Source organism: Dromaius novaehollandiae, chromosome 2 (assembly GCF_036370855.1).
Source record: "Dromaius novaehollandiae isolate bDroNov1 chromosome 2, bDroNov1.hap1, whole genome shotgun sequence".
NCBI classification, from domain to species: domain Eukaryota; kingdom Metazoa; phylum Chordata; class Aves; order Casuariiformes; family Dromaiidae; genus Dromaius; species Dromaius novaehollandiae.
Genome location: NC_088099.1, coordinates 119,684,382 through 119,699,092, shown reverse-complemented (window position 1 = coordinate 119,699,092; position 14,711 = coordinate 119,684,382). Strand labels below are relative to the sequence as shown.

The 14,711-nt window shown below is 38.8% G+C and overlaps 1 protein-coding gene across 5 annotated transcripts in view; it reads left to right on the top strand.

Moving 5' to 3' along the window:
• TMEM241 (transmembrane protein 241) overlaps window positions 1–14,711 on the top strand; it is a 68,234-nt gene that overhangs the window by 11,908 nt on the left and 41,615 nt on the right. For 4 of the 5 annotated variants that reach the window (XM_026122768.2, XM_064507305.1, XM_026122772.2 and 1 more), the window contains 6 exons: window positions 425–502; window positions 4,962–5,043; window positions 8,332–8,409; window positions 9,810–9,835; window positions 11,311–11,362; window positions 12,689–12,737. In XM_026122768.2, the coding sequence (XP_025978553.2) occupies window positions 425–502; window positions 4,962–5,043; window positions 8,332–8,409; window positions 9,810–9,835; window positions 11,311–11,362; window positions 12,689–12,737 (365 nt within the window). The remainder of the gene's footprint in view (window positions 1–424; window positions 503–4,961; window positions 5,044–8,331; window positions 8,410–9,809; window positions 9,836–11,310; window positions 11,363–12,688; window positions 12,738–14,711) is intronic. The other variant, XM_026122764.2, reaches the window with a different exon arrangement.

Genomic DNA, 14,711 nt, shown 5'->3' with positions numbered 1-14,711 from the left:
GGTCCAACTGAAGTAAGTCTTTGAATCTTGAAAGTGTGTTTGTCTATTATAAAAAAGACAACTTATGTATGACAGGATATTTATCTCCTGTGACAAACCCTGCCTCACTTGTGTCTTTAGACTATCATCACTATTATCGTAAACCTTGCATGGCAAAAGACAACAAAATGGAGATTGAACAATGTGACAAAGGACGTTGTGGCAGGTGATCACTTATAAAACACTTGAAACTGGCAGGAAGACAGGAAGTTTGGAGGATACGAAGGCCCACAAAAGATTTAAAGGGGAATAGTGGGCATCCATGGTAAACTGGAGAAAAGGCAAATAGTTGTAAGTGTGCTGTGAGAAACAGGTTTCTAAGGTCATATTCCATGTGGTTAAAAAAGACAAATAATTCAGAGGTACTGCTTTGTTTCTATTTCAGATGGCAGACGTTAGTTGGTGGACTTCTGCTTCATGTCTCTTGGAAGCTGGGATGGGTGGAGATAAGCTTGTGTTCAAGGTACAGTGGGGTTTTCAGTATCTACTAAACATTTATTTTCTATAGCTGGGTTATGATGTAGCTAGGTTGGCTGTGGAAGACAGTAGCTTGCTAAAACGTATGATTGTGTGTAAGTTTGTGTCTGTGTTTTGCCTCACAAGCATAGGATAGATCCTGTGTTATAGGCTAATGTTCAGAGTTCACGTATTTCAATGGGTTATTAATATAAAGTGGATTAAATTTAACCTTATTATGGTGATGAAAAACGTGTTGCCCTCAGTGAAGACTATAAGGATAACTTACCCAGCCATTTGTCTACTGTAAACATCCCCTCCCTGAATTATGATATCATAAGAGAAACCTCAGTAATGTTAGGTAAGGCATAGTAACCCCCTACCCCAAAATCTCAGTGCAATGAAGTCAACGAATGTGATGATCTGCCTTTTTTTCTGTATGGGCTGTGTCCCATAAATGGAAATCATTGACCTTCTCCTGCCTCAGATGTTCATAAACACAAAGCAAGTAGTCATTGCAGTGGTGCACAGGATCTGTATCATAATCAAATTCTGGATTAAAAGGTGCTTTATAGATCAAGATCATCTGCTTGAACTGACAGTGGTGGCAAGTTAGAGAAGTCATCCAGAATACTGTACTGTGTTCATACAGATCCAATCCACTACACGGAGTGTGGTATATCCTTTTTATTTTGCAAAATGTTATGATATATAAGTTGTATGCTCAGAGAAGTAGTTCAGTCTCTGTCCCTGGAGATATTCAGAACTCGACTGTTGACTGGAGTATGCCCTGAGCAACATGACCTAACTTCGAAGCTGAGGGATTGCACTAGATGACTGCCAGAGCTCCTTTCTAATCTAAGTCTTTTTTCTGTGATTCTGTATTAGCTGGTGACAGCTGATGGATTTTTCAGTTTGGGATTCAAACAGTTGATTTGCAAAACTGAAGTTCCTCATTTGGAATAAAGTGCTTTGTGCATGCATGTGTGCGTAAAGAACCAGGCCAAATTTTGTTTTTATGTGTTTGCAAGTGCCTACCTCACTCCTGAAATCTAAGTGAAATTATAAACAGAAACAGAATTTATCTTCCTGTCTTTTAAGTGCAATTTAGATAAAATGGGGTTATTGGAGTAAAAGCTGTCATGGATATTAGTAGAAGCAGAATTAGATACCAAATCTTGCTTTAGTTCAGTTAGTGTCAGTTAGTGATATATATTCTTATGAAGTTTTTATTATTCATGCATATTTTGTCCTCGCAGTACAGCCAAAGGACAAAGGAATACAGCCATCAGTAATGTCCTTTTTAATTCAGGTTTCATTGCTAGTTGAAAAATACATTTGCCTTAAATCTTGAAAATAAAGAAGTTGATTTTTTTTTTCTTTCCAGCTTGGAAAGCTTTTTGTCAAAAATCCTAAAGCAAAAGGGAAAAGATCCCCACCCTGCCACCTCCAAAACCTGAAACACCTTAAAGAAAATATTGGACAAGAACCATTCCCTGCTATTAAAGAAGTTGTTTTTATCTAAGAAATATTTTGGTGAAAAATTACTTTGTTTTGAAGGTAGAGACTTCAGGCCACTAGATGTCAGCATAATCTAGGAAAACTGATTAAGTCTTGCAAAACCTTTCAGCAGCCTTCTGAATAGGCGTGTTCTGTATTAGCTATGTACAAAATTAAATGACCAGGATTAATTTATGTGTTTGGCTGTAATTTAGCAAAGTATTAGGCATCAGTTTAAATCTGTCTTTATTCAGAAGAATTAAGTGCATGCTTTAATGCTCTACTGAACTGGACTCGTAGCATTTATCTCCTGTATATACAAGGGAGGAAAAGGAAAAAAAAAAAAGACCCAACAGACACAACAACACAGAAATGTAGCTTCTAAAAGGCTTCCCTCCACAACTTCCCCTCAAACTCCTTCCCTCTGCAAAGACCTTTCCCCATGGTATGAAACCTTGGGTTTTTTTTCCCCTCACAGAATATTGGTCTGTGGATCTATCTCTTTTTTTGAACATATAGGAAATTTAAGAATACCATATCCAGTCCCCAGATTTCTCATACTGGAAATCACAAACTAGCACCCATTTATTTATTTATTTCCATGTAGTCTTAGCATCTTCTATCTTGCAGACTCATCTCGTATGCTTTCTGAGCTAGTTCAGATTATTCCAAAGTGTCCCAGAAAAATTATTTCAGTACATAGAGATTATCACCCTTTGCCCAAAGGGTCTGACAAACTCAGGAACATTGATTTCACAATAAAGACCAAATAAAAACTGGTCCTCAGTTCCATAAAACATGTTACTTAAAGTAATTTCTCTGAGGTTTTATGGATAACCTGCTTTTCATCTGCTTCCCCTCAGCTCTCCCAGCTGCTAAGGACTCTGTTACCATTCTTGTTTCTAAGGGGTGAATGGTGACTGTCTGCAAACCTGTATGAAAAACAGGGACTCTGTGGAGCACAGAAGAATGTGCATAGTATCTACATAATGCCTCCAGTGCTGTGATCTCTGCCACCCAGCTTCTGCCTAACCTCCTAGGCACCTAAATTGTCTGTGTTCTGGTTGCCATTTCTATTACTGTTGCAGTTTCCCCACAGCTGAGTAGCAGCTCAGAGCCTTAGCTTAAACCGAAGCTTAAAAGTGTGGTTTAGGGGAAACTACCCATTGACTTCAGTGAGCTTTGAATCTAGCCCTACAATGACAGACTAGTCAGTTCATCTATGTCACTGAGCTTGCGTTCTTTGCACATACATCACTCTAGTGCCAACATAAGAAACTACTAATGGTTTATGTACAGGACAGATTGTAAGTGCTGATACCTTTTATCAAACACTCATGTGTTCTTTTCCAGTCCAGAAATTCCCTCTTGGCAACATAAAATTCTACTTTTACGTCATGGGAAAAGCATCTGGAGTCCTTTTCCATTACATTTTGCATTACTACATTGGAGATGGAGACATATTTGGGATTCTTAGAATTTAGTGGTGGAGAGCATGAAAAGCTGATATTTTTATGGCCCAATCATTCATCCTGTGTTCCTTTCTTCTTTTCACCCTCCCCCCTTCTTTTCTTCCTCTCCTCTTTTCTCCAATTTACTCCAATTCCAATGGAGATTTTTTGGTTGCTTTCTGACAGGAATTCGTTGGTAATGAAGTATGGCAGTTTTAGATCCTGGTCTCAGTAAAATTCCAATTGAGCCAATAACCTTAAAAGGCACAGTGCTTCTTTAAAAATGGTGATGACTACCCCAAAAAACAGAGCAAATATTTTTTCTAGTGAAAGGATCTAAAGATTACTCTATTTTTGCTACTCTGGGTTTTTGACCAACTATCTTAGAAAATTGTAAAGAGAAAGGAAACATGATGTTTAGGCTTTTCCCCTTGTCTTGTGTTTATATGAATCTCAGGGCATGTTTTATTTTTATTCAAGCTACTCTAGTTTTCTTCTTTTAGTGGTGTATTTTTCTTGTATTCTGTGAAATGTGGCAATATACTGGTACTTAAAATTACATTTTGATTCTTCTGTGCTAGTTGGAAGTGTGATCCAAATTAAGGAACTGCAAACAATTTTATTCTGTTCTAAGAGCCAGAGTTATTCACTAACACTCTCTTGACTATAGTTCAAAGCTCAAGAAGAGTTAGTGGGGGTACTGGTGTCTTCAGTAGCCTTTGGATCAGGCCTTTAAGTCATTGCCACTCTTTTCCTGACTTAATATCTTACATTGCTCCCTCTGAAATCTGCCACCTACCTGATCCCCTTTTTCCCCTCAAGTACTGAGGTCAACAGAGGAATAGTGCAAATCTTGAAGCCCCATCTCAAAACTGAAACCTGACCCCACTGCAATAAATATCACTTAAACAAAAATCAGATCAGTCTGTGATGACTTCATTCCTCCATTAGTTGTCAAACTGCCTCTAGGAGTTTGGCTTAGTCAAAGGAGTATTATTAAGAAATCTCAAGAGACAGGCTCCCACAGAGACAATCTGATCTTTAGGAAGAATCTCGTAAATCTGGCTGAGAAATGAATGTGTGGGTAGGCAAGTGTATTTGTGCATAGTGAAAATGTGTGCTGTCTGTGCAAGTGCACCATTTTATGCCTTCGTTTGTCAGTTTTTCTTCCTTTTACGTCAAAGAAATCAGTTGAAGTGAAATTTCTCTCCTTTAAAACCAATACTAGTAATTGCTATGAAAGTGTTAAACACTTTTTTATTCTTTCTCTCATTCCTCTCCCTCAAAAATTGTTTCTGCTAGTTCATATCTGCAATTAGATGAGATGGTTCATTTCTATCTCAGAGACTTCTTTAGTAAGTGGGAGGAATACTGAACAATCAGACAATGAATTTAATGTGCGCACCTTCGAAATAGGTATGCGTATATACATAGTGATGTATTCCTTGTAAGTAACTGATGCTGACTACGTGTAAACAATGTGGTGAAGTAATGGGGTATTAATTGTTTTCACAGGTCTGACATCCTGTCATGCCTTCCTGCTTCAGCACTTTTTGTGGGCATTATTTATGCTGGCTCCAGAGCACTGTCTAGATTGGTAAGAAATGCACAGTTAGAAATCAGTTCTCTATTGTCTCTACTTCATGAACAAAGAATATGCCCTTCACACAAGGTGTTTAATGCTGTTCCTGGGCTTGGGGGAGAAGAAGGGAGGAGGGATTTAAATAATATAACCTGTTAACTATGCTAGAGTAGTGGTCCAAACCTATGAAGTGCAGAGCAGTATCAGAAGGTACAAGATGGCTTCAGATCTCCCTGTCCTCAGCGACAGTCAAAAGCACTCAGCATCTCTCCAGAGCACTCAGTATTTTGCAGAACAGATCCTCAGTGGTCTGAATTGTGCCAACAGGGAAGAAGCTGAAGAAGTTACTAGCTGTAACTTTTTGCAAAGTGGGGAATGGGACATAGATCAGTAGGATATGTTTCTAGGAAAAGGATGGAGACCCTTTCAGTGACAGGGTTTTGGTGCTTTACACAATTTGAATAAATATATTGAAAGTTGGGAAGAGATTATGGGAATGGCAAGATTAATCAGATTTATGATTTGTTTGAATCACAATAACGTACCAAAAGCTTAGGGGATATCAAATCTGCTTTCATTAAAGCTAGATGCTTTTCCTGAAATGATCCACTATTTCCTTTAAAAAAAAAAAAAAAAAAAAAAGAGAGAGCGAGAGAGAAGTAAGTTCCGTGATCTCAGTTTTAAAAAACAGCAGTGTTACACTGCTGTTATACAGTCTGCAAAACCAGATTTTATGCTGGTTTCCTCCTGCATTCTGTCAAAGCATCCTAGCCTAACTCCAGAGCCAGCTTACTCCTATCAACTCCTAAACCCCAAGAAGGATCAAACGGGAATTTTCAACAAGAATCTGTTTGTGATGATCCCTTCTTGAACATCCTGTTGGAGAGGTAGGGCCGAAGAGACGGGAGATCTCTGTCCTCACAAGCAAGGCTGTGGGCCTGATCTCAGATCCAAGTGATCTTCAGGAAAGCAAGGCCATGTACTCAGATGCCACATGCTTCCAGATTAGCTGTCTTGTGGTGGTTGCGTTTACTTCTTGGTTCCCTGTCAAAGCAAGTTCCATTGGGCCTCCCTTGTGTAAACGAAGTAGAGATCTCTAAGGAAAGAACTGCCTGGAAACAATAGCCAAGCCTTTGGCAGCATCATCTTTTCTGCCTGCTCACCTGAGAGGCAGGAGGTATGAATCACATCCTGTCTTGCTGTTTCTTCATCTTTCTCAGTTCTCTCGTAAGTTATCTTGTTTCCTTCCTTTCCCTGCTCTGTGGTCTGTGAAGAGGGTGAGATGCTCTGGGACGGCACAAGAGCTGAGTGTCTTCCATGGGTGAATAGTTTTGATCTGTATCCCAGATCTTTCTTGAGCAACATCTTCCATTTCTGCATGGCTTTTTTGTTGTACATAAATAGGGATTTAGAGGCCTAATTCTGTGACTACTTTAACATGGAGGAAAGACGCAAAGATGAGTAGTCTCAAGCCATAGTGGCATGTAAAGCCTTGTATTGGGGCAAAAGTCAGTTCTAAATACAAACTCTACATGTAGTAACTTTGCCTACAATATTTTTACTGCACAGGGAGAAGGAAAAAGGACTCTCCTGATCATTGTATCTGAATTGTCTCACCACAGCAGTGTATTTGAATTAAATGGGTCTATTTCTAAAGTAGAAATTATGTGAACTTTTTTTGATCAAAGCGAGGAGCACCCACTTTCAAACACTCCCTGTATACTGGCAGGACTAAAATCTTAATCTCCATTTGACCCTCGCAAGAGACACTGGAAGTCTCTCCTGCGCAGGAGTTCAGGGCTGGAACTGGAGGAGAGCTGCTTAGCTCTGGACTGTGATGCATTACCAAAAGTATGCAGGACTGTGAGGGGAGGTTTGTACAGAGTCTATTCACCCCGCCTGCCCAACCAGTAAACCTTTCTTTTCGTAAGCACTAAGCCCACTCACAAATATTCACATCAGAGACAACAAACATATGGAGAAGGTTAGCTCAGCTAGGCAAACTGGAGCCGTTCTTGGCTCCAAAACACGTTTGGAAGAGCCAAAAGCGGAAGAAAACAACAAATTGGCTCCACAAAAGGAAGAATGTAAATTTTTGCTGTCAACTTTCCTTGTATATCTATTTTTCTTGTTTTTCCTATAATTGTCAGGCTCAAGATGCATATGTATATGTTAGATACTTCTGTTTCAGTGTTCTCAGCTGTCCAGCAACAGGGTTGAGAATTGGTTTTCAACACTGGTGAAGGAGGAGCTGACAACTTCATTTCAATTGTTTGTGTGATTTTATTCCTTGCTAATTTAGAGGTGTTAAGAGTTATCTTGGTGTAACTTTTTTGTTTGTGGATCCACCACAGTTATCATTATGAGTTAGAATATTTAATTAGATTATCCAGCTTGATGGGAGAAGAAAAGGAAAATCCCCCCCAAAACACAGATTTCTGTTTGCAAAGTCGAATCTAAGAATATCAGCTGATACTTAAGAGGTGTGGACATCACTGAGATATTAACTCATTCTCCACTCATATGAGTAGAGTGAGCGGGCACAACAGTGCTTCCTAAAACTGCCTCAGTTTTTAGGTGACCTAAATTGGGGCAGGGAGTTGCCTCAGTTTTGACTGTCTCTGCTACACCATGGATCTGATTTGGAGGAAGTATTATTAACCACTAGTTCTCACTGATTTTTGCTTGGGGTGGTGAGTGTTTGACTCATGATCATTATAATTGGGATTTGTTTCTTAATGATTTCATTTTGGGAAAGAGTCCAGACACCTCGTTGGCTGTAATTTCAGCATCACTTGTGTGAACTATTACATTTCTACCCTAATTTCTGGCAGGTATTCATAGCAGTAACTGAAAGCAACCACCTAAAATCATCTTACCCATAATTTTGTTGCTAGGAATAACACATTGTTCTTAGTACCAGTAGACAGACGGGAAAACTAATGAAAGCCATTCACTATGGAGGCTGCAGATATCTGAACGGAGGGGCAAAACTAGAAGCATGTACTTGGAGCAATCTCCCTGTGGTAGCTCTGTAGAAACACACTGAGTGTGCGCTCCAAACTCAGAGAAACAAGCAGGGTCTGGATTTAAAGGCAGTTGCATGAAAGTGCCTCTGTTTTGTGATAGTGATCCCATTCTTGGGATGGGTTTAAGGCACTTAGGACCTGTGATTTGGGTTTACAGTTAACAAAAACAAAAAAAGCAACCCTGGGACAGCTAGCCTCAACTAGAGTGCCCCTTCTTGTGTCCATGACTGTTCAGAGTTTATTCAGATGTTTTTTTATTCTTTTCCCATGGTAGCCAATTCCGATGTTCCTTACAGTACACAATGCAGCAGAAGTTATAACCTGTGGGTTCCAGAAGTTTGTGCAGAAAGAGGTAATTGATATATTAATTGACACCTCCTGTGATATAACTGCCCTATAACAAGACACCTACTTTCTTTCATTACTGGCTTTACTACCGTTTGCTTGTCTAGTCTTACTGTGATAGCTAGTCATTAATGAGTCCCAAAGAGAGATTTGCTGTTGGCAAGTATCTATATTGACCTTCTCTTTTCCCCTTTAGTTAGGGAAACACTGCAAATGCATATCAACTGTTTGATCTGTTTTTAAGACAGGCTTGGTCCTGCCTTTTTTTTTCCCCTCTCCTGAAAATTAACATATCCCCTCTCTCTATTGCCATATATGAGAGTTTCATCATTTGAGCTGTGAGGGACTGAAGAACTGGGTCCTTAGATCTAGCCAGTATAATATATCTAGCATTTGATACATTGTATGATTATAGGTAGATTACATCTCCACATGAAATGCAGGAAGTGCATTTTTTGGATTTGTTTTTTAATGTTTTGGAATCTGTCCCAAGACCTTTTATAGACAGGAGAATAATTCCTGCTTACTTTAAGAGTTGAGTCTGTTTCTCATAAACTGCACTGGAGATCCTTCTTTTTAGGCTCTGAAATGCTTTTCTAATTGACTGGAGAACTGCTGTGTGAGGTAGCACTGGGAAGTCATTCATCGCAAACTCTTCTACAAATGCTGGCAGCTTGCTATGGAAGAGGTCTTCCTTCCATTTCTCTTTCTCTCTGTGTACATATAGAGAGACAAATAAATGACCAGTGTTTGCTACTCCTAATAAACTGAAGAGCTCCCTGAGGCTATGTCCTAGGGGCATAGCACTGTGTACCATGGCACACCCTGGGACATTGTCCCCCAATGGCTGACCCTTCTGAAGTGTGCCATATTGTCCTTCTGGCTCACGTGCCTAGGTTTCCTCTCCTTGAAAGTCAAAGCACTTTGGAGAGGGGTAATAGAAACCCAGGTCTTGCTGGGAAGCCTCTGGGGAATAAATTTGGACCAGAGGATTGGGGAAACTCTCCTGAGTTTAGACCAAGGCTAATTTGGTTGGGGTAGACCCTTGCAAATTAAGAATACGCAATATTAGAGTACATACAATACACAGTTTTGGTAAAGGTTGAGATAAGTTTGAAGACCAGCTATAAACTTCACATCTCGTTTTAGGTTTACTCAGTGGCAAATAATCTGAAAGCGTAAATCAGAAGTTGGAGTAGGCCAATCTGTAATCCTTATTCTTTTTTACAAATTAAATTTGTTTGGCAGTGCTCAAAGGTAATGGACTGTTGAATGTTCCTCACTGTTTCTCTAGCGTTTTTGCTGCAGTAAGATCAGCTATGAGCTCTTCCTGTTTATAGAAAGGGAAAGCACTCTTTCACCTTTTTTTAATCTTTAATATTTTTAATTCCACTTTCTTTTTTACAGCAGACCTCTCTTCTGAAAGTCTGTAGGTAAGTATTTCTGGGTTGGGGGGGGGTTGGTTTTTTGTTTTTTAAATTACACAGATTCAGATTCAGACTTGTTTTGGCTCCAGCTTCTTGTATGTGCTTCAGATAATGACACACCACAACAATAAAGAATGTAAGACGCATTCCTGTGGGCAGTGAGCCTAAATTGCAACATAGGAGTAATTAAATATAAATATTTTTAAAATGTATTTTCTTTTTTAAATGACTAGTTAAATAGATATTCTTTTTCTTCTTGTAAAAATTTTAAAAAGTCAGAAAAGCAGTATTCCTGAATAACAGAGCAGTGCTTGTAAAAGTGCTTTTGGAAAGGAGACAGAACTCACTTTTGAAGTTCCAAAAGATAGTCTTAAACAGTAAGAAAGATAATGAATGTGATAGAAAACAACTAAAAATACCTTTCTTAAGAACAAAAAGGTGGGTGACGTCCAGGTTCTATTAGCATTGTTCACATGAAGCTACACACCCTCAAAAATCTTTATTGGCCCTGGGTGTTTAGACTTCGGAAGGGAGATAGAAAGTGAAAAACAGAAGCCAGCCATTCGTATGTTAGAAGTTTCTTTCTTCCCCCATCCCCTTGGAGAACATATAATTGTTATTCTCTATGTTTTTGTAATCTTTTAGCTGTTCTTAGAGAGTACAATGTTGGTTTACTATTCAGTGTGTTTAGAAGCCCTCTCTTCCTACTTTCTCCCCTTTGCTTCTGTTATCTGGCTTACTATTGACCCTGTTTTGCCCACTGAATTATCAGTCAAGGATAGAAGGTTTTTTTTAATCTTTTTTATTCTGTCTTTTCCTTCTACTCTGCTAGAAAGTCAGAAAATGAACTGCAAAAGCAAAGACTGCTTAATAGTGATAGTCCATAGAAATTCTGTATCTGCGTGTTCAGTTTAGCCTGTAGAAATACTCAGCCACAGTTTAAGATTTTATTTAGTCCAATCCAGTTGACTAGGGGAGGACTTGTGCTGTCCTTAAGGTACCTTCAAGCGTAATACCTGCAGCTCCCACTTTGGTCTGCATTCTGCAGTTACAGTGTATCCTTGAATGTGATCACCTCTTTGCCTTTCTGCTGGAATTGTTGTAATAGGCCATTTAACTTAATGGATAAACTTTCTGGTAGCCATTCATAGATTAAAAATTGGTTCACTTACAGCTTTCTGAAGCATATGAGGGAAGCCAGATGGCAAGTAAAGAATAATATTCCCTACAACAGTTTGTTTTCATCACTAATGAGATTGTTTTGTGTCACTTTTCTCCTCTTACAACTTTGCTGTTTATTAATTATGAAGAAGGTGTGATATAAAAATTAATTTTGGTGGCAGAAATGACTTCTTAAATTTATGGAATAAAAATAGAACAAATGAAATACCAGTGTAAAATTGAGTGGAAGCCTCCAGATTCCCCAGGGAATACAGATCCAGGTTACAAGCTTTCGGTCTTGTTTTTCTTCTTCCCAACAGTGCATTGTTCCTCCTGGTAGCAGCAGTGTGCCTTCCTTTATGTGACACACAGGTGAGCTCTGCTTTATAAACCAGCTCTAGTTTAACCTTCATATTTTACGTCTTGATAGTATATGAGGGAGAATATATATGATGCAGCTTTTACTTGTAAGCTAAGGTGGCCTGCGAGTTCTGTGAAGGAATCATAAATGTGGCCTATTGCCCTGTTATAGCGCTGCTGTTTTTAATGTGTTTGCATTGTGGTAAAACCACTGAGCAGTTCAGACCTGGAGCTCTTGAGCAGGACCAGGGCTGGGGAAACGTTTGTTTACCCTCTAAAAGGGCTTTAAGCAAATCACTTAGGCCTGAATTTATTGCACATACCTCACTTGGTTCCTGAATTAACTTTGTAAGCACTCTGCACTTTTTCTGTGGTCACTGGAGAGAGAGAGAGGAGGTACCTCTAGAGAGTAGTCCAGTCCACTGAAGATCTAATCTTTGGAGATGCCTGTCTTTCTCTTTTGGAAGCTTAGGAAGGTTATATTCTTGATGTAGATACTTCAGTTCATATATGAAGTTATGTCTGATAAATCTGGGAATTTGTTTGGATGCATCTGATTAAAAATAGACATCCACGATGTTGAACCTAGCTGGCCTTGTGAGCGTTCTTCCTCATCCATAATGCAGAGTAGGTAGTTCTGGTGTATAAGTCATGTCAAATAAAAGTAGACATAAAAAATATGGCAGATGAATTTCCTTCAAAAATATTTTTCTCCCCCTTGATTGTGAAGAGACCCTACCTTGCTCAGAAATAGATGTCTACTTAAAGCATTCTTTTTTATACCATTAAGAAAAGGGTTGTATATAAGAGCAGATTGAATGCTCTTCCCTGTCACTTTTGCTTGACCTAGGAGTAAGTTTCCTACTATCATAGTTCTGCAGTGAGAGAGAGCCTTGGAGAGACTGTTTAGCTGCTGCGGGAGCTGAGAGGGGAAAGGAGACAAAAAACCCCTTACCCCCTTGCTTATCCCTGACTGCCTATCCAAATGTACAGGAGGAGTAGTAAATTAACTTTTCTGCTGAATGAAAAATGGCTGCAATACAAGAATAAACAGGGTGGGGTCCATATTCTCAGATTGTTTAAAATGATCTGCATCTGCTGAGAGAAACAGAGCTGTGCTCACCTAGACCACTTCAGAGCCAGGGTCAAAGAGGATGAAGATATCTAGAGTGTGTCAAGTCTCCAGAGGGACAGAGAAACCTTTAGTGTTCTCTAATACACTACTATTCGTAGTATAGCTTTCACTGTACTTGCTTTACTAAACTAACTGCAGGGAAATAGCCACACGTGTGCTTACATGAACCTGCATTTATTTATTTAGGTGTTCTTTTTTTGCAGTTTGATCCAAATGGTTATTTATGGGCTTTTATTCACTTGATCTGTCTCGGTAAGTCATTGTCTTTTGGGAAAAGAATTGGGAAAAATAAATATGTTGGAAAATCAAACCATAGCTTTATTACGAAATTACTGATATTTAAGATTCTTGATGTAAGAACCACTTGGAAAGAATAAAGATGCTCAGTAAAGATAGGAAAGTTTATTCCCTTTATAGCTTTTATATTGAAAACAACAACAGAATAAACTCGATGTAGCAGTCACTTAAAATGAGAAAATGCACATGTAGTTTTAATCAACAGTAAGCTTTTCTAGGAGTTTTTGATGGTTGCCTGCTAAGAGACCTTCCTTGGACGGGTATGGGGGGCTAGGAAATATGGGGGGGAAAAAAACCCAAGGAATAGCTTGTAGTTGGAACTTCATTGCACACACTGATTTTATTTTAAAAAATGACAAATAATAATCTAAAATATCACTGAATATGCTCCCAGAGGAAGGGTATTGAAATGTTGGGGATTTTGGCGCAATCATATGCGCTTAAAAATTTTTTTTAACTGTGGGTTTCATGACCTGTCAGTATTTGTATATTTCTCTTCTGTCTTTTTTTAAAATAAATCTCTTTGTCTGTTTTTAAATAAATCATATTTTTCCCCTGAAAGCTATAACAGTCAGAGGCAGAGAACCTGAAGAAAAGAAAAGTAGCAATTTTTAACTAGGAGAAGGTAATTTTGTAATTTTGTGTCTTTTGGAGCATTAGACTAGGTAATAAGGAACTTACATTTAGTTTTTAGCTGTCTTACAGACTTACTGAGTGACTGATTCATATGTTAAGTCCTGTCTGCAAAACAGAGATGATTCTGTCTTTATTTTGTCTATTCATATTGTAAACTTTCTAGGGCAGAGGTTGTGTCTTTTTATGTATTTGTGTGTAGGAAGGTCTAGAGATTCCATTCTAAAATGTTGTTAACATACAAATAACAAACAGTATTTTTTTTTCCCTTTGGGAAATGTCATATGGTAAATATTTGCTCATTTAGGTAAAAACAAAAAGCTAAGGATTTTCCACTTCAAATGTTTGTGTTTGCTGTAGCAAGTGATGTTATTGCTTTCTCAAAGTTGCAAGGTCTCATTTGTTAAACAGCACTAGGCCACAGAGGTGGAAGGCAGCTTAGAGTTTTCAGGAACCCTCTGCCATATGGTTAAAACGTGTAGGAAGTGCCAGTGCAATATCTATGCTCAAAATATAGCTTCTTTCAGTTTCTCTTGTTTTTGAGAGAAAGCTGTTGGGGGTTTTTGTGTGATTACATTTCCTGTTAACTAAGACAAAGTAAAGCTGCTACAAGAGAGGGTGAACAGGTGAACCAACTTAACATACAATTAATTAAGACAGCATTAAAGCAAGGATATGTGTTCTACCTTTCAGCTTGGTTGAAGGAGGCAGAATTGACGAGATTTATTACATAGTGTTCTAGCAGATTTGTTTTCCATGTTGTGATTTTCTTTGTGATTAAAAAAACAAGCTCTGAAGAAAAGGTCTGAAAAAAAATAGAGACTGGAGTTTTATTATTCCTTTCCTGACTGGTTGAAGGCTTTCCTGAAACAGAAGTATGAGCACACCAGGAGGTGAATAGGTCAAGAGTGCCAAGAACCTAGAGAGTCTAAAGCTGAGGAAACTTCAGTCAACAAAGGGGTTCAGGGCTGACAGTCACAGCAGCCTACATGGATGAAGACATCATAGAAGTCCCCTCCCCCCCCCCCCCCCCCCCAAAAAAAAGGGCTGGCCCAAAGAACCCGTTTTTCTGCAGCTGTTCTCTATACACACGTCCATATACCCACATGCCTTGATAGCTGCCATGAGCTGGAGTCATCTCCTCTTCAGAAAGACTAGGAGAAACGTAGTGTGACAGTACTCAGATGATAATACTTTGAAAACCATTAATTTGAAGTGATAGGTGAGTTTACTCATGGTTTAGGCATCCTTTGTACCACACTGCTAACTAATTTGGAAGGTTCCATGTCTGTCTGT